The 20,533-nt window shown below is 44.1% G+C and overlaps 1 protein-coding gene across 2 annotated transcripts in view; it reads right to left on the bottom strand.

The window, feature by feature from the left end:
* Positions 1-1,922, bottom strand: part of TFCP2 (transcription factor CP2) — a 348,159-nt gene extending 346,237 nt beyond the window's left edge. Inside the window, exon 1 of one of the 2 annotated variants that reach the window (XM_069230905.1) lies at positions 1,832-1,922. In XM_069230905.1, coding sequence (XP_069087006.1) covers positions 1,832-1,900 — 69 coding nt within the window. In that variant the 5' untranslated portion in view covers positions 1,901-1,922. Of the gene's footprint in view, positions 1-171; positions 439-1,831 lie in introns of those variants that run through there. The other variant, XM_069230906.1, reaches the window with a different exon arrangement.
* Between the last annotated feature and the right edge of the window lie 18,611 nt (positions 1,923-20,533).

Below are 20,533 nucleotides of genomic sequence, written 5' to 3'. Positions count from 1 at the left end.
ACACTCATCGATGGGTGACGAGTATTTTATTAAAAAGGAAGTGGTGGCGTGGTAATAATGCCTATACATCAGCTTTGGAAACCCAGTTCCACGCAATACACCGCTCAAAAAATATTAATGTGGAGCGGGGTGTTCAGGGAGGAGCGGGGACTTTGCAACAGGGAGGCATACCTGCTCAGTCACCACAATAAGCCGGGAGGCACCCAACCCTGGGCCTTTACCTCCCGCCTCCCGACGGGAGCGTTTTAAAAAACACAGAGCGCTTCTGCTGTCCTGCGAGTATTCTACAAGACTTCCATGTATGAAGTGCTCTAACCCGACTCCAATGAGCGAAGGCTGCGAGAAGCGACCGGAAAGCCGGATTATGCAGATTAGAAGGCTGAGGGACGGCACTGGTGGGGCACCCTGTCTGCAGTACTTTCTGAGGCCTGTGATTGGAGAGGAGATATTACCCGCACCGGAAAAGGAGGCCTAAGCAGCCGGGTGAAACAGTCCCCCTTACAGTGTCGGAAACAGCCGCCCTACCGGCCCGGAAGAGAAGGCCCAGTGGCCGTGATTTGCGAGTGATTTCGTAAGAGTCAGCCGAGTCTGTGTGCAAGGAGCGGGATGCTGGCGTCGGAGGAGAGGTGCGGACAGGTTGATTACTGGGGAGGGTCGCACGCCCCTGCTGCAAGTCAGCAGCCGCTGACAGAAAACAAGAGCCCGGCTTTCTAACTTCACTGCGCGCGTGTTCATCCCGGAAGTACCCCATTGCTATATTTCCCCCTGAATCGCAGGGGGATGCTGAGGAATGCAGAGCGATATTAGAAGACCGGTTAATTTACCGTTCTACCTCCTTGCGTCAACAATTTTAGGAAGTATGTTTTGAGGTGTCTTCCCTGAGGCGTGATCTAAACGGAATACCAAAAATACATGCATGTTTTAGAGTGCTAGTGCTACTAAAAGCCCAGTAGCGGGGCTGGGTGAGGCACTGACACGGACGTTTCTGCGTTAGCAGTGGGTTAACGTGCAACTTTTAGGTGCCTTTTATTTGAAGCTTTAAGCGAGTGAAACATTACTTCGGCTAATCTAAACACACGTTAACAATGTTGAGCTCTCTGATAATTTTTACCAAGCTATACGTCTATAACGAAAACTGCAAAAAATATGAGTGCCAGATTGCTACTCAAAATATTACTAGCAAAACAGCACGAGAACTGGTGGGAGAGTTTAAGATCTCCAAACCTGTCTGTCAGGTCTCGGCCGCTTTGATGGCGACTCCAAAATTTTCTTTGTAAATAGTAACAGATAAACGTGTTTTAACCCCTTCGCCACCAGGCCTTTTCCAACTCAGGTGCCAGGCCATTTTTTGGGCCATTTGGGGCAGTTCGCGCTTAGGCCCTCATAACTTGCACTGTCTTGTTCCAGACGTAAAAGGAACTTAAACCAGTAAAGCATTGTAAATTAACCCCATCGCAACCATCGATTTACCAGTCTCTCCCTTCACTATTGCTTTTACCGCTGACTTACCAATAATAGTAATCAATGAGAAAAGCCAAGTATATCATTGAAATTTTCGTCCTTTTTTTCCCAACATCTTGGGGATTCTAGAGGTATCCAGAGTTTATGGGTTCCCCTGGAGGAGACCATGAAATTAGCCAAAATACAGCAAACAAATTAATTACAAAAAAAAAAATGGGAAAAAAGGGCTGCAGATGAAATCGTTTTTTTTCCCCCTATGAAAATGGCATCAACAAAGTGTTTGCAGTGCTAAAATCACCAACTTCCCAGCTTACAGGAACATGCAGACTTGAATCAGAAAACACCATTTCAGAATTTTACTGGCACATACCCCGTGTTTACTTTCCTTGTGTGCTTTCAGTCTCTTTCCAGTTAGTGCCAGAAATGGGTGTGAAACCATTTCTGGATCCCGGACAGCTAAACATTTCTGAAAAGAAGACAAAATTCTGAATTCAGCAAGGGATCATTGTGTAGATCCTTCAAGGTTTTCCCACAGAAAGGAACAGCTAAAATAAAAGAAATTGAGGTGAAATCGAGCAATTTCTGCCCACGTTTTCTTCTATAACTTTTTCTAGATATGGCAGATTCTTGAAAGCAATATACCATTACGTCTGCTGGTCTCTTCTGGTTGTGGGGACATATAGGGTGTGTAGGTTCATCAAGAACCCTAGGTACTCAGAGCAAATAAAGGAGCTGCACCTTGCAATGGGTTTTCATTGTATACCTGGTATACAGCAATTAATTTGGTGAAATATAAAGAGTGAAAAATAGGTATCAAGGAAACCTTTGTATTTCCAAAATCGGCACAAGATAAGGTGTTGAGAAGCAATGGTTATTTGCACATCTCTGAATTCCGGGGTCCCCCATACTAGCATGTGAATTACAGGGCATTTCTCAAATAGACTTCTTTTTTACACACAGTCTTTCATTTGGAAGGAAAACCTGTAGAGAAAGACATTTCATTATTAGTTTGTGTGACAAGAAGAAGTCTGGTTTGGAGTTTACAACACTAATAACTAACACGAGCAAACGCGAGACCTGTTGCATTGCAAATGCTTGTTTTTTTTAATTGAGCCTTGATTAAAAAAATTAAAATAGGACTCAACTCCCCAGAAATTGTCTAAGCCCAAATGAGTCAATGATGCCCTGAGGTTGCTTAGCCAACCGATCCTAGCACCCTTGTCAAGTTCTACTATTTCTATAAAGGCCTATTTGTAGTTTTCCAACGTCAGAATTGACTTCAATCTTTGACGATAAGCTATGGGTTTAAGTTTGGCCTTGTTCACAGTGGACTTGACACCCATGTCCCACATTAAAGAGAGTGTTGGAGTGCTTTCGGGTAAATTCAGTAATGATTTTAAGAAGTTATTCTCTGCTCAGGTCAAAGACGACACCCCAGCGTGTCCACACATTTCTGCTCCATATAGAGCAATCCCTACTGCCTTTACCTGATAGGTGTTGAGTGTGAGTGATATCTGTCTCATGGTGGAAGCATTAGCAGCGTAGTGGCTCAAACTGAGACTGCTTTTCCTAATTTGAGGCTACCAAGACATGTTTAATGTAAGCCTAATACCCAAGTAATTAAATTCTGCCATCCTCTCCAGTGTGCAGCCATTCAGAGAAAGAGACCCTTCAAAAGTCCTATGAAGGTTAACAGCCTTGAACTTAGTTTTGCTCAAATTTATTTCCAATTCCTGTTTTTTGCACACAAATTTATTTCGGATCGGTTGGCTTTGTCACTGCTTATTTATTTTCATGCTTCCCATAATATTATTAAAAATGGTTACACTGACAGACGGCATTATATTTAGCCTCATATCATTAAACTTATCAAACATGTGTACCCTTTATTTTTTATTTTTTTGATGACTGGAACCAGGGCAGTGTGACCTTAAAACTTTTATTTACAGCGCTCACCCTAATAATAAAGGCTTATCATTAATGACCCATATATACAAGTTCGAACAGCATTGACATATGGACACACACATTACCTCCACTGCAGACAGGTCCCAGTCTGTAAACTGGTAGACAAAGGGTTTGTGCTGAAAGGGGTTGGGCCTATTCGTCCTAAGGACAAAATAAATATGAATACTTGTTGCCCTTGACCCCCAACAATATGTCCCGGGCAACAGGAATTCCACATTCCTGGGGTAATACTAATCGCTAGACTACAGTGAACAGCATTACGGTCACTGTCCACTTTTTCAACCACCTTCATATCTACCACAGCCCTCCACATTATAAGCGAGACAAGAACATAGTCAATCCTACTGGTGTGACCTGGCATAGTGAGCAAACTTATCAGATCCAGTGCATATAAATGCTTCAATGTTTCTGATTCTCTGCCCCTCTCCTCCCGCTATTATAGGTGTTATATATGTACGGCATTCGGTCATCCTTACTTGTAAGTGTGAAACCCTGTAAATCCGAAGAGGCCAAATCAAGGGTTCTTATGTCTGCATTCGATGAAGAACCCACCCAAGTTGTAAGACCACCAGAAGGACCCCCCATACCTGTGTGGTGGGCAGGAATACAAAAATTCAAAAAGCACGCCCTATACAATGGGTCCACGCACCATGACTCCTGAAGTAGACAAATATCAAAGTAATCAATACATTTACCCCAATCCAAGTCCCCATATTTAGATTTCAAACCTGCCACATTCCAGGACAGAATATTAATAGACTTATAGTCTTTGGCTGCTTCTGAATGTGGAACGGTTGAAAGGATGATTCTGCAAATACCCCCTCAAAGCTGTTCGAAACCCCAGCCTTGACATTTAAACAAGACTCCCCCGCTTCATCAATTGGTATTATATGGGGTGGGCTCAAGCTAAGTCAATCCACCATTGAAGTCTCTAATGCCTCCCTAGTGCTTAGGATAGCAAGACGAGTTAACAACAATCAATGGTGGACTCAGGAGTCTTAGTTTAAACTTGATAGAAGATCCAGGGGGTTCCATAGTCCTAGGCTCACTAGGCCTTCTTACAAGTGTGCATGCCTACATTTGAGTGTGATATAATCACAACTATTTGTCATGGAATCGTGTAGTCTAAAAGCTTGAACACTGTCAAAGTGAATTATAGAACAACATTTATACACCTCTCTGATCAAATGAGAACATTTGCTTTTATTGAATCTTTATTTTCTCTTACCCCCACAGCTAACTTTGGCACATTTGTCAGATAAACACTAGCAAAACTGGATCTGCGGTTCTGTTCCCCCCTTCTTCATGAGAACTGTCCCATTTTGGGTATGAATAGCACCTCTCAATTTTGCGTGCTGCAAGTCAGGATGTATTTATCACAGTAAGCTTTTGTGAAACATTAGACCTATCATGACCCACCCCTACTTGTTTTTCATTACCCATTTGGTGTATTTGGGCATTTAGATCGAAGGGAGTGTAAGGCCAAATCGTGTTTTTCTGCACCATGGGATATCTTGCCACGTTTTCGTCTGTTACTCTCATCAATTAAAGTAGCATGTTATGTTATGTAAATTTATAAAGTGCACGGCTACCCAAAGGCCTCCCAGCGCTAAGCAGAGGTCATCAGAACACAGCCTTAGGAACAGGGGGTTAAAACAACCATGTTTTAAGTAAACGACTGAAAGATAGTTTGCGACCGGTTTGTCGTAGAACCAAGGGTATGGAGTTCCACGACTTGGCACCAAGGTAGGACATAGAGCTTCCACCCCATTTAGACTTTTTTACTAGGAATTATGGCTAGCGCCGCCAAAGAAGACCTGAGATGCCTGGGAGGATTATGAAAGGAGGCAAGGGATCGCAAAAGGGGAGAACCTTTGTTGTAAAGTGCTCTGTGGATATAAAACAACATTTTGAACTTTATCCGTTGCTCTATCGGGAGCTGTAGTGCTTTCCTCTTATTTAGTTTCTAAGCACTAACATAACACAACAGAAATGCACTTCTGAGGTCAAAGAAGACTTTTATTGTTGTTATATGAATGACGAATTAGTAGCTTTCAAGTCCGCGTTAATCAAAAAAAATATATCAGTTTGCAATATACACAGCAGGTTATATTTATAAGATATTGAATGCAAAGCAAAACAAATACTTCACCGTGTAGGAACTATTTACAGCTACATCTTTCTAAGGTCTGCAAGCTGATGACCCCTGTCAGCCGCGAGAAAGAGTGTCATCTACCCACACGGGATGCTGGCAGCTGGCGCCAAGCTCCAGCACGAGGTCCGGCAGATTCGAATCTGACTCTCTGCAGCCTGTTACATTCGTTACAAAGGTGTGCCCCCTCCTCTCAGACCTGGGAAACTGAGCAAGCCTTTTGGAGACTGGCCAGGTCTCCAAGACTACTCCTGTTCCCAAGCTCAAGGGAAGAGAAACGACGCCCATGTACTCTCTCTTATCAGGTGTGAGAGCAAAACATCTTGGTTCTCTGGTGCAAAAACAGAGCTTGGAAAAATACAGAACTCCACGTTAAAGGCAATGGGCAGCTAACCTAAATATCAAATGCAATGTCATGTTAAAGGCAATAGGCAGCTAACCTAAATATCAAATGCAATGTCTAGTGTCATGTCAAAGCCAATAGGCATCTAAGCTGAATACAAAATACAATGTCTTATATCATGTCAAAGCCCATAGGCAGCTGAGCTGAATACAAAATGCAATGTATAATATCATGTCAAAGCCAAAAGGCAGCGGAGCTGAATACAAAGTGTAATGTATAATATCATGTCAAAGCCAATAGGCAGAATATCTAATAGCATGTCAAAGTCAATAGGCAGCTAAACTGAATACATCATGTCAAAGTCAATAGGCATGCAATGTCAAAGCCAATAGGCGGCTAGACTGGATACAGCATGTCAAAGCCAATAGGCAGAATACAGAATGTAATGGCTAATGCAATGTCAAAGCCCATAGGCGGCTAAACTGAATACAGAAAGCAATGGCTAATGCCATGTCAAAGCCAATAGGCTCAATACAGAATGTAATGACTAATGCAATGTCAAAGCCCATAGGCGGCTAAACTGAATACAGAAAGTAATGGCTAATGCCATGTCAAAGCCAATAGGCGGCTCAACTGAACAAAACATACCATGTGCTACTGGTGAACATTGAGCAACTAATATGCGCAGTGGTGAAACACAAAGTCATTGGTCAAAACAAACTTTATCAAATGGCAGGACATTCCGCCCTTTGACCAATGAATTTTTGTTTCACATATCTCATATTTCAAACAAACAAAAAAAAAAAAAAATCAGCACAAAAAAAAAACATTATGATCAAAGCAATCCCTGTAAAGCAATAGAAGTGAATTAACACATTGATTTCATAACCTTTCACATCAGATACATCTACATAGAAAAGACTGGGCAATTTTCTTTTTTTTTTTTTTTTTTTCTGATTGAGTCTCTAATTCAACAGTGTTAGCAATTTGATGTGGCATGAGTTCTGCTCATGTAAAGGTGCACGGTCCACCTGAAAGGTTTGCTGGAAGATAAGCAAAAGTCAGAGTTCCATACGAGAGGGAAAAAAAAAAAACACAGCAAACAAGTTGAACTTGAACTGAAGGCGCAGTTTGCGCAAAATGGATCCATGGTGCTGGCACTTTACTCAGCCAGGTTCAGGTTGGGGATTCGGTCCCTTCCCCACACGCACACACCGGAAGGGGGACCACACAGCGCACTCAGGGACAGTGGCGACACGTGGTAGGATCTGCAAAAGAAACAAGTATGACTTTCCTTGCAAATAACATTTTTCATTTAAACTGCACCCTTCCTCTTTCTTTCTCTGTATTATAATCAGCAGGACGTTTTTGGGGCCCTTTGTTATATTTTCTGCAGGTTCTGGAGGATCACTTGGGGCTTCAGCCCACACATCAGCACTGAGGTTTTTATCTGCTGCGCCACAGCTCCCCTTTTCTTGCACTGTCAGAAGGGCTGGGGCAGACTCCTTCTTTACCAAACCTCCATTCACTGCATTTTTGCCAAGTTGGGCCATTCTGTCTCCAATTTGTATGAATAAATCAGATTCTTTTCTAGGTATCAGCATAATTTCGATTTTTCCTTGGTAATTTGCAGCAATCACTTTCCCTAAAACCTGATCAATTTGCCATTTCTGATCTGGTAACTTTCCTCTCCCCAACTGCTCTGTGACTGCTTGCATGACAGATTGCTTTTGTGCATGCTGCACAGTTTTTATCAAATCTAGGGGAATGGGCATCTCTCTCATCTCTGCCCACCTGTAAGTGGCCTTTTCACATTTCTGGGGCACCCACATAGCTATCCCCACTAAGGCAGAATTCTGGGTGAACACTTCTCTCTCTGCATTTTTCTCATTAACATCTGCAAGGTAATTGAACCAGTTAGGTGCTAAAACATTATCAAAGAACCAAAAATCAGCATAAAAATGACACATCTCATGTAGCTCTTGCTTTAAAATCTGACACACATTATACAACGCTGTTCCTTCTACGGTGCCAGAAAACAACATTTCAGTCAATGAATCATTAGTAAAACAAACATGCTTTTTATCTTCAGTAGACACGAATTCAAATGGTGCACACAATTTCATCGGTAATTCTTTTATCTGTGGTACTCTAGCCCTGTCTTGCAAGTACCAGATCCATTGTATGATTCTAGCTAGGGGCACTATTTTCTTCCCTTGTTCATGATTTAAATGTACATAAGTATTTCCTTCTTGCACTGCGCAGAAACCTAAAGTCTGCATTATTTCATTTGCCAAATCACAAGCGCGCAGCTGCATATTATTTTTCACAGTGACCATGTACAAAAGTGTTAGGATTTCTCTCAAATGAGGGCTATTCTTTTTCCAAAAATCAAACAAACTAATGAAACTCGGGGTGTCTTGCTCTAAAATCTTTCCTTTTACTTGTGCATTTTGCAACGGTAACTCGTAAATCACATTCTGGTCTCTCTCCTCCGTGTTATCAGTTAAGGAATGCATTTTGGCTGCCAAAAACCCTGGCTCACACGGAAACTCAGTGCAGCTTGGACCTGTCTTAACCCCCTCATTACTGGAATGGGACAAGAAAGATTCTTCATTTTTATAACTTTCAGCATTATTTTGAATTATTGTATCCTGGCTAATTTGCTCACGTAAATTCCTATTTTCATGTTCCAACTTCCTACATTTCTCCTGCATTTCTCTGTAAGCAGATAAAGGTATCCAGACCTTTCTGTCATCATTACTTCCAAAACACACGTTTTCTACATATATACAACAGGAATTATTTCTCAAAACATTATCAGGCCTTTTAGCTACACATGCATTTTCTTCTGTAATTCCCCAAACAGAAAACAATTCACAGTTTTTCTTAGCACCATCAGGCAGTTCATCAACACATGTATTCTCAGACATGGTCTGCCGTGCTACTGTGATTCTCCAAACAGAAAACAATTTCTGTAATTCTCCAAACAACAAAAAACAATTACACTTTTAAAGTGTGCACTTAAAAATCTACTAACTCGTCAAACCCCTTCTTAATCACCTCTTAATGACCGACGCCCCACGACCTCTGGTACCAATTGTAGTGCTTTCCTCTTATTTAGTTTCTAAGCACTAACATAACACAACAGAAATGCACTTCTGAGGTCAAAGAAGACTTTTATTGTTGTTATATGAATGACGAATTAGTAGCTTTCAAGTCCGCGTTAATCAAACAAAATATATCAGTTTGCAATATACACAGCAGGTTATATTTATAAGATATTGAATGCAAAGCAAAACAAATACTTCACCGTGTAGGAACTATTTACAGCTACATCTTTCTAAGGTCTGCAAGCTGATGACCCCTGTCAGCCGCGAGAAAGAGTGTCATCTACCCACACGGGATGCTGGCAGCTGGCGCCAAGCTCCAGCACGAGGTCCGGCAGATTCGAATCTGACTCTCTGCAGCCTGTTACATTCGTTACAAAGGTGTGCCCCCTCCTCTCAGACCTGGGAAACTGAGCAAGCCTTTTGGAGACTGGCCAGGTCTCCAAGACTACTCCTGTTCCCAAGCTCAAGGGAAGAGAAACGACGCCCATGTACTCTCTCTTATCAGGTCTAGTCTACTGTGAGAGCAAAACATCTTGGTTCTCTGGTGCAAAAACAGAGCTTGGAAAAATACAGAACTCCACGTTAAAGGCAATGGGCAGCTAACCTAAATATCAAATGCAATGTCATGTTAAAGGCAATAGGCAGCTAACCTAAATATCAAATGCAATGTCTAGTGTCATGTCAAAGCCAATAGGCATCTAAGCTGAATACAAAATACAATGTCTTATATCATGTCAAAGCCCATAGGCAGCTGAGCTGAATACAAAATGCAATGTATAATATCATGTCAAAGCCAAAAGGCAGCGGAGCTGAATACAAAGTGTAATGTATAATATCATGTCAAAGCCAATAGGCAGAATATCTAATAGCATGTCAAAGTCAATAGGCAGCTAAACTGAATACATCATGTCAAAGTCAATAGGCATGCAATGTCAAAGCCAATAGGCGGCTAGACTGGATACAGCATGTCAAAGCCAATAGGCAGAATACAGAATGTAATGGCTAATGCAATGTCAAAGCCCATAGGCGGCTAAACTGAATACAGAAAGCAATGGCTAATGCCATGTCAAAGCCAATAGGCTCAATACAGAATGTAATGACTAATGCAATGTCAAAGCCCATAGGCGGCTAAACTGAATACAGAAAGTAATGGCTAATGCCATGTCAAAGCCAATAGGCGGCTCAACTGAACAAAACATACCATGTGCTACTGGTGAACATTGAGCAACTAATATGCGCAGTGGTGAAACACAAAGTCATTGGTCAAAACAAACTTTATCAAATGGCAGGACAGGAGCCAATGAAGAGCAGAGAGAGCTGGGTTAGCCGATTCATGCCTAGGTATGTTGAAAAGAAGGCGGGCAGCAGTGTTCTGCACCACCTGTAATTTCTTTATAACATATCTCGGAGCACCAAGATACAAGGCATTGCAATAATCCAGGTGGGAGATAATGAGTGCCTGGATAATGAGTCTTTTGGCAGTAGGTAGAATAATTTTGAACACCTTTCTAAGGAGTCTGAATATTCCAAAACAAGTAGAGTAAGTTTTCTTCACCTGATGATCCATGGTCAGACATGGGTCGAGCCAGACTCCTAAACTCTTGATGTATTCCTTGGGAGAGGGGGACGGGGGGAAAATCTCCCAAAGAATGGAACACAGAGGGAGTAAGATTCAGCTGAGCGCGATGACCCAGGATCATGACCTGTGTCTTATCTCCATTAAGCTTGAGTTTACTCTCTGACATCCATCCCGGCACTGCTTGTAAACAGGGGGCGAGTACTGACTCAGATGAGCTCTGCTCAAGTGAGAAAGAGACCACCTGCTGGGTATCATCTGCATATGAAACTAGGGAGAGACCGTATGGCTCCACTATCTTTGCCAATGGCAACATATATATATATATATTGAATAAAGTGGGGCTAAGAGAAGAGGCCTGTGGCACTCCCCAGCTGCTTTAAAAGCATCTGGAGAAGAAGGATCGATCTAGTACCTGAAATGACCTTTCCTCTAGAAACGAGGAGAGCCATCTCAACGCATTGCCTGTGATTCCGGTCTCCCTCATTCTCTGAAGTAAAATGTTGTGATCTAAGGTATCAAAAGAGGCACTGAGGTCAAGAAGAACGATCGCTGGCAATAGTCCTTGGTCAAGACGCTTCCTAACTTCTTCTGTAACTCCAGTCAATGCCGATTCGGTGCTGTGTAAAGACCTAAAGCCCATCTGAGAAGGATGAAGAATGTTGTTATCTTCAAGAAAGTTAGACAGATGAGTGTTCACATATTTTTCGAGAATCTTAGAGAGGGCTGGCAGCAAGGAAATAGGCCTATAGTTATTGAGTACTGATGCATCTGGATTGGGCTTCTTAAGCAGTGGTTTCACTATGGCACGTTTCCATTGGTGGGGGATGGTGTTACTAGACAGCAACAGATTCAACAGTTCGGTCAGAGTAGGAATTATTGCAGATGACCCTATAGTTAAGATTTAAGGGGGTGCAAATGATTATGATTGATTGATGGGATTACTGGAATTAATAGGGTTACTATCTTTCGTAGGTAAAGCAGGCTGATGTAATTGCCTCAATTTCCCTACTTCAACAGCAAGCGCTACCAATTGTGATCTCAAGTTAGCCACTTAAGCCTGAAAGCTGCTGACAAAGGTGATTATGTCCTCGTAGCCCTGGCCCCCAATTTAGCCTGTGACCACATTCTCTATAATGACTCTTCTGGGCCACTGCATGGCTGATATTCATTAAGTGCAGAGTAGCTGTTTGTGTAAGAAATAGCTGGCTCAAATGTAATAGAATGATTAGCCTGAGATTGCAGGACTTCAAAGGTAAACGTCTTGTCCCCTTAGGATATGCTGGACAAGGGATCCCCGAGGCTGCAGAGTTTTTTATGTGATATGGCTTTTTCCATTTACGCTTATGATCAAATATGGGTAGATCTCTCCAACAGTTCTCCTTGATTCTGCAGGTTCACTTTATCTCCTCCCCACAAGAAATTTAATCTCTTCGATCAGAGTATCTCTGACCTCAAGTGTCATATCAATTTGGGGTTTACCATGAGGGTTAGTGGGAATCAGTTTGGAGCTTTTAGACTTTTTTCCTGACAAGTTCTCCATGGCTTTTCTTTTATCCATTATAACAAAATCCAAAAAAACAATACAAAACGCACCAATAAACATACAGAAGATAGAAGTCCAATGCCCTCCCCTATTTTGATGCTGGAACCAGCCGCCTTACTAAGGCGAAAGAAAAGGCCCTGAGCAAGGTTATTTCAAGCCTAATGTCCAATCAGATCAAAACAAGCAGTTTCCACTAAAGGGGCGCACAACCACCGAACAATGATCGTCTTTTCCCAGGTGGTGTGTCACAGTTCGTCCTGTCACTTTGGGACAGACTAGGCCCTCCAGAACACAGGTAGTCAGCCCAGCACAGACAGCATCAAACGGTCAGAAAGAACCATGAAAATCACTACAATCCATAGTAGCATGTGGATAGGGCTTGGGCATCGAAGGCTTACTGGTGATGGCACTTTGGTCCTCCTTGGAGTAACCAAGGGGGGTGGCCGTGCCCTGGCTCTGACAGACACAGGATGGGCACATTTTTGGTCCAGGCATTGCCTGGGTGCGCCCGTGCTGCTGGAGGACGATGGGTGATATATAGTGCGTGGCTTGAGGAAAACAGAGCAGCCCAGTACTATGGGACACAAAGTCCCTCTAGGCATACTACGACCACAATCACTCTCTGGACATCCCGTGCCACTGGAGGATGGGTACTGTATAGGGTACGGTGAAACCTGGTGCAGCCCCGTCTCCAGGAACAACAGTACTGTGGGACAGGAAGTCCCCCCAGGCTCACCACGACCACCATGACTCCCTGGACATCCTGCTCTGCTATTATATTGCACACTGGGAAACAAAGTGCAGCCCTGCCTCCAGGAACAACAGGACTGTGGGACATGAAGTTCCTCTGGGCTCACCACAACCACCATCACTCCCTGGATAGTTACACCTATACCTATAGACTGAGTTTCTCACTCAACACTTATATATCTGTGTTGCCTGGCACTGGTTAAACAGTTGTGGGAGTAGGATAAAGGCCAGGAGCAGGCAAATTAATACCTCATGAAAAGACCCTGGTAAGGCATTTGTTCCAAATCTTGCTATATGCAAGTATTTTTGCATGAATATTGTCGCCCATTTTAGTAATCCCTGTGATGTTATGAGAAAGAAAAATCTGCTAGCAGAAGGCAGACAGCACTCACAATTGAGGTAGGGTCATGCCTCGCTGTCTGCATGAGCATTATCTCTGTGTCCCTTGTCCTTGCCATTATAATTGAGATAGTGATACTTTACAACAAGAACAAAGGAGGAAGATTCTGTTAGTTAGCCCCACCCTCCCCACCTTGGTGCCATAGAGGAGGCTGGCAACCCTGCCTCCTCCTGTTTTGTTTCCTGCTTGAGGAGGATTTGGGTGCGGGAGGTCCCTTCTGGGCTGGGGCCATCACTCAGGCTAAGTTACCTTTCGTTGTGGGGCCTAGAAGGTACAGGGCCACCACGGGAGTGCAACCCATAGAGAGGATTGCAAGGCATCCATCTTGCAGAAGATGCTGTTTGTTTCCCTTCTGGATTCACAGGCTTTGATGGTGCTGAAAGATAAGGCCAGCAACCAAGGAGTTGGTTTTAATGAAGTTTATTTCTCAGGATAAAAGGAGCCCACAGAACAGTAGCTTCCTGCGTAAAAGTCTCGTAGCAGCTGCTTCGAAGGAGTCGTTGCCTGGAACACTCACAACAACGACAAGTTCCAGAATGCAGAGCATCAGCGACTTACATTTAATAACATCACGGAGGTAGGTAACATTGAAGCTCTACATATACAGTAAAGCACTACATATAATAAATACTAACAGTGTATGCATAATATCATCTTTCCCCTTACAAAAACCCTAAATAAATGCCTTTTTTTGCATGTTCACTCCCACACTTTTGGAATGATGTTGCTTCAGTGCCAGTGTTCTAACCCCTCACAAAATATGTCAAATTGCCTATACCCAATCGTCAAATGCTGACTTACTGTTAAGTCCCTATTATATGGTTCCTAGGGCAACCAGGGCATGTAAGACAGAGTGTCCACCCGGGCTGCAGCACTGTTTGTGCCACCCTGAGTGTGACAAAGGACACAATGGCTCCCAGCCTGCCACTGCAGACTGGAAGGGCAGTGTTTACGCTGCTGGTTTAACTTTGGCATTTAAACTAATGGCAAAGCCATAAAATCCCTTAACCTCATATGTAAGTCTCACCTAAGGAAAGCCTATGGAGCCCTATGGCACGGAACTATATATTGTTAAATAAGGCTTGTATTTTTCATATGTCTTAATAGCAACACTTCAAATTGCTGTTTTGCTGGGGAATTTAGTAGGCCCATTGGCTAATACAGGGTTACCGATTGGCACACCAGCCTGCCTAACTCCTGAATAGGACTACCTAACTGGGTACTGTGAAGTATCAAATTAATCATGGCATTAAACCTGATCTGATGCCCAGGTAGAATTTAATGTTTCAATTGCAGTTCTGCAGCTCTAAGAAGGTTGTCACTCTATGCTCCACCTAGTCCAGTGACATCACAAAGGCCCTGGCCCACAGTCAGCTTTCTGCCCGCCTGGGGAGACGTGGGTGCAACTCTTAGGCGTAGGAACAAAAGCAGTTAACGCAGAGCAAGGTGTGACCTCTTCCAGGATGACTACTCAGGGTGTTAACCCAAAAGGCAAGCGCCAATGGGGAAGCTGCCTTCGAAAGGCAAATGGTGGTAACACTCCAAAGCAGGCTGCCTTTTGTTTGTGTAGACAACTTGAAGTCAGAGAAGGGAAATCCAGTGCTAAAATCAGTTTTCCTGTGGGCATGTAGCCCCCAGGTAGCCACACCTCTAGGGTGGGCTACCAAGCTCCTGACGACTGTAGAGGGGTCCAGACATATTGAGAGTGGTTAGAATCGTGCTCTCTGGGGGATAGCGAGATGCACGCTTTGCAGGAAACATGTCACCATAAGGGAGGGGACCTAATAGTCCATTGGCTAGTAACCTTGTGGTTGCCTCTGTCACTTTCCTGGGATAAATATGACACCCCTGGCACCCTGCCCCTCAGATCACGTTGGATTTGAAGAAAAAATTGAAAAAAACACTGTCAAGCTGCCCTTGAAATTGCACGAAGAGAAGCCGCACTGTTGGAAGGAATGCATCTGCTGCACTTTGGGCTAGTGAATTTTGGACTGTGCCTGTGGCTCCTGGCTCAGGGAAAAGTTGATTTCCGGTCCCAGATCAAAGCAGTGACTCCAAGGATAAGTTGGCTGATCCCCAGGAACCAGCTCCAGGGACAAGAGCTGAAGAAGCCCAAACCGGCAAGTTGGTAGCTACCAAAGGCATTTTGCTGCTACCTGCCACTGGGAGCCCGAAGTGACCGATCCTTGATGGCCAAAATTTGCACCCGAGTCTGCTGGACACAGGAGTGCCATAAAAGTCCAGATTCGTCACTGAGGAGGGATACTAGCCCCCAACAAAGGAGTTCGCCCCAACCGTCGTGCAAGGATACTAGTAGCCCAGCATCAGCTGGCCAGCTACTGCATCAAAGAGGACATTGTGGGACCCCAACCTCTGTGGCCAAAGTGGGCCCACATCACCTGTGGACTGAAGACTCATCACAAAGGCGACCCAGTCGACCGCACCTCAACAGGAGCATCCTTGAGCATCTTTTCATCCTGTATACTCAGCATCAGGACCACTCCATTAAGTATATGGCAGTTGTCCTGTAAAGGTATGGAACCTGACTTAAAACTTTTCTGAAGGCTTGGTAACTGTCCAAATAATCCTCTCTGGCCCCCTATACCTCCATCCTGTCAGAGTTGGCCGGTCAAGCCAGGCCAGAGTAGCAAACCTAACCATTTCAAAATTTTCAAATGTTTACAATTTTTTTTGGATCAATGCTTGTTTCCAGTTGCAGTTAAACATAATCATATTTTCTAAAATCTGTGTCTTCTGAACCCTCTTGTGGATTTTGCTCACCAAGGTCTCTAAAATGTAATTAAAAATATATTCTATATTTATAAATTGGTGTCCTGTTTTTTTTGTGTTGTGTGACCTTCTTATTTCGTTGATTGGTTCTGTTAAATGCTTTACTCTTTGTTCCTTTGTTAAAGTCTTGCAGCTTGAAGCCACAGCTACCCAGGTTTGAACTAAAGGTGATACAAACAAGCCTGACTAGACTTGAGGCAGTTTTTGCGAGTGTATTCCATGATAAAGCCCCACAGCCATATTATATAATACACCCAAATTCTCATAAAAACATGTTACTTTAGTGCAAATAAAAGTCTCTAAACCTTATAGGAATTGATACATTCCGAACAGGTTTGCAATTATTAGGAAATTTAACAACATCATTAGAAATGTGTTCTGGAAAGAGTGAATTTTCATGTACATGAGAATCAAAGTCAGACCAAAATCCAGAAAGAGACCACTGAACCTGTAGTAGGAATCCCAATAGAAACCGGATAACCTGAAACAGAAAGAGCAAGTGAAATGATGTAGGAAAATGCCACTGTTGACATGGTTACCCCCTACCCTTTTGCCTTTTGTTGATGCCAGCTTTGATTGAAAGTGTGCTGGGACCCTGCTAACCAGGCCCCAGCACCAGTTTTCTTTCCCTAAACCTGCACCATTGTCTCCACAATTGGCACAGCCCTGGCACACAGTTAAGTCCCTTGTAAAAGGTACCCCTGGTACCAAGGGCCCTGTGGCCAGGGAAGGTCTTGAAGGGCTGCAACATGTATTATGCCACCCTGGGGACCCTTCACTCAGCACATGCACACTGCCTCACAGCTTGTGTGAGAAAAAAAAAAGATTAAGTCAACATGGCACTCCCCTCAGAATGGCCTGTGGCATAGGTAAGTCACCCGTCTAGCAGGCCTTACAGTCCTAAGGCAGGGTGCGGGCAGGTGAGGGCTTAGCTGTATGAGCACTATGCCCCTACAGTGTCTAAGTCGATTCTTAGACATTGTAAGTGCAGGGTAGCCATACAGAGTATATGGTCTGGGAGTTTGTCAAAAACTAACTCCACAGTTCCATAATGGCTACACTGAATACTGAGAAGTTTGTTATCAAACTTCTCAGCACAATAAACCCACACTGATGCCAGTGTGGGATTTATTGAAAAATGCACACAGAGGGCATCTTAGAGATGCCCCCTGCATACCAGCCCAACTGCTAGTGTTGACCGGTGTCTGCCAACCTGCCACTCCCAGACAAGTTTCTGGCCACATGGGGTGAGTACAATCACAAAAAAACAAAAAAGGGGAGTACGGGGTTGTTTGTAAAGTAGGGGGGGTCAGTAGTGTACTAATTGTGACGCTAGACCACTCGTAGTCCTCAACTAGAGGTGAAAATTGGGTGGGCTGTGTAGTGGTGTTCGGTCTGGGGGGAAGGGGAGGAGCTGGGGAAAAAAACAAGGAAAGGAAAGTTTCCTTTACGGACTAGGTGGTCTCACACACTATATAGTGTCATGCTTCATCATATGACCACCTAGCCCCACCCAGGTAGGACAGTGCCACCTGGGCGGACTCGACCTCACTGTTAAAAGAACAGGAGGGAGTGCGTAAATTAATCTTATTCCTGGAAATAGGGATCCAGCTATACTAGGGAAATAAAAACACCTACTCAGGTACCCGGGTAACTTTAATGGGGGTCCTGTGTGGTGTGGTTAAAAAGGATGGGGAACCAGTGTGAGAGCAATGACTCACAAGGTCACCTGTCTAAAATGGGGTAGCCGACATGTTTCTGCCCTTATGGTGGAGCTATGGAGAGTCTCTGGGCATTCATCAGGGCATTGGATCCCTGTAGTGATTCCTACTTAAACACTGCGAAAATAATCACATAGGGAAGGGAGGGCCTACCTTAACCAAGAAAATATCTGGGGAGGACCTAAAGAAAAAGGGATGAAAACAGACCAAAACATAGTGAATAATAAAACACAGCACACCACTCCACACGTGTCAAAATTCATGCATGCCGCAGAAGTGCTGGTTGCAAAATTTAAATCGCAATAGCATCGAGGTAGGTAATGCACGGTACGCATTAAGAGGGGAAGACAATTTCTTACCCTCACAGTTGAGGCTACTAGCCTCTGGTATCCTGGAGAGGGAGCGTCCCCTTATAGTAAGACTCTAAGGTTCCAGGGGAAAAAAGAGAAAGAACAGAGGAAAAACCGATAATCATAAAGGTAGTTAAAGGAATGCAGGGGAGGGGAAGAGAGGAGAAGAGGAGAGTGAGAAGAAGGGAAAAAAAGGGGAAAGGAGTAGAGAGAGAGGGGATCCAATGACAGAGGAAAAGAGAGAAAAAATTGAAAATAGAGGCAAAGGTTGTAGATCAAGATGGAGAGGAGGAGATAAAAAGGAGAAAGAACAAGAAGAAAAAGGAAAAAAGAAAAAAGAAAGAAGAAGGAAGGAAAAGAAAAAAAGGAAAATAGGAAAATGGAAGAGAGGAAAAAGGGAAGGGAAAGGGAAGTGGGAAGATAAAATAAGAAAAATAAATTAAAAAATTAAAAAGGGAACAGAGATGTCTTATCTGTGTCTCCCACGCTGTCTGACTCACTGCATCAAAGGTGGGCGCTCTCTGTGCGCCTATACCGACCTCTCGTTCAGGACCGCTTGGATACAATGGTCTGGTGGGGTCTCACATGGGGTGAGTACCTTTGTGCACTCTGTGACCAGGAACAAAGCCTGTCCTGGGTGGAGGTGCTTCACACCTCCCCCTGCAGGAACTGTAACACCTGGCGGTGAGCCTCAAAGGCTCAAGCCTGGTGTTACAGCGCCCCAGGGCACTCCAGCTAGTGGAGATGCCCCCCCCCCCGCCGACACAGTCCGCACTTTTGGTGGCAAGTCCGGGGAAATCATAAGGAAAACAAGGAGGAGTCACCCCCTCAGCCAGGTCCACCCCTAAGGTGACCAGAGCTGAAGCGACCCGTCCTTGGAAAATCCTCCATCTTGTTTTGGAGGATTTAGCCCAGTAGGAATAGGGATGTCCTCCCATCCCCAAAGGGAGGAGGCACAAGGAGGGTGTAGCCACCCTCAGGGACAGTAGCCATTGGCTACTGCCCTCCAGCCCTAACACCCCCCTAAATTTAGTATTTAGGGGCGACCCTGAAACCAGGAAATCAGATTCCTGACAACCTACAAAGAAGGACTGCCTAGCTGAAAAAACATGCAGAGAAGGAGGAAGACGACAACTGCTTTGGCCCCAGCCCTACCAGCCTGTCTCCCTCTTCAGAGAACCTGCACCAGCAACGCATCCTGCCAACTTAGAGGACTGCCCTTCAACACAAAGGATGAAGAACTCCCATGGACAGCGGACCTGTCCAACTAAGAAAGAAGAAACCATCTTTAAAAGGACTCTCACCTCACTCCAGAAGCATGAGTCCCCACCACTCTGCACCCGACGTCCCTTGCCCGTGTCCATAGAAACCAACGACCCAGAGAGGACCCCCAGGCGACTCCGACAACGTGTCCAACCTGGGTACCCTCTCTGCACCCCCCTGATGATGCCTGCAGAGGGAATCCCGAGGACCCCCTGACCACGACTGCCTGGGACGAAGATATCCGACGCCTGGAGAAGCACTGCACCCGGATCCCCCAGGCCCGTGAGAAACCGACCACCGGTGCAGCAGTGACAAGAAGGCGTCCCTCACCCTTGCCCAGTTGGTGGCTGTGTCAAGACCCTTCAAACCTGTCATGCCATAACTACAAAAGGTGCCATAAAAGTAATCAGAATGCAGATGAAGAAGTATCCTCAGTGGAGACAGCGTCGTCCGGGCTGGAGGAAGATCTGCCAAGTCATGTTGCACCTTTTACAGAAAGGAGGTCGAGAACAGAAATCCAAGATGTCCACCGTTTAGGCAGACAGTGAAGTTGCTGCTCTAGTGTTGCATTCGTCCAGTTGCTAGGATATGCGCACAAAGCCTGAGAGCTTTGCACTTTTAACTGCGCTTTGAAAGGAGTCAGGTGTCTGGAGAGAGCGCGTCTGTGAAGAAACATTCTGTGAGTAAAATTGGTCTTTGCAAGTATCTTGATAAAGAAAACACAAGCATCACAGCGAACGAAAACCTAGGAAGCAGAAAGCAAATTCTGAAAACAAACTTTATTGAAGGTTTATGAAAAATCCGTGGTAAGAAAATATTTGACGATTCAAAGAGCATTTAGAGAATATAAATATATTAACCACTCAAATAATATTGCATGCTTGACATAACCAACTAAACACAAGAAAAGCTATGCAGACAATATTTACGCTTATTTACCTTACGAGGAAGCTAATAAGAAATAGTTAACTAAAAGGTCATTCATACCTCTTTACCTGAATTCAAGATAATAAATACCTATATATATATATCTCTATGCTCCACCTAGTCCAGTGACATCACAAAGGCCCTGGCCCACAGTCAGCTTTCTGCCCGCCTGG

The sequence above is a fragment of the Pleurodeles waltl genome, chromosome 4_2, assembly GCF_031143425.1.
Source record: "Pleurodeles waltl isolate 20211129_DDA chromosome 4_2, aPleWal1.hap1.20221129, whole genome shotgun sequence".
Classification (NCBI taxonomy): Eukaryota; Metazoa; Chordata; class Amphibia; order Caudata; family Salamandridae; genus Pleurodeles; species Pleurodeles waltl.
The sequence above is the reverse complement of the archived record's forward strand: the minus strand, read 5'-3'. Positions and strand labels throughout refer to the sequence as shown.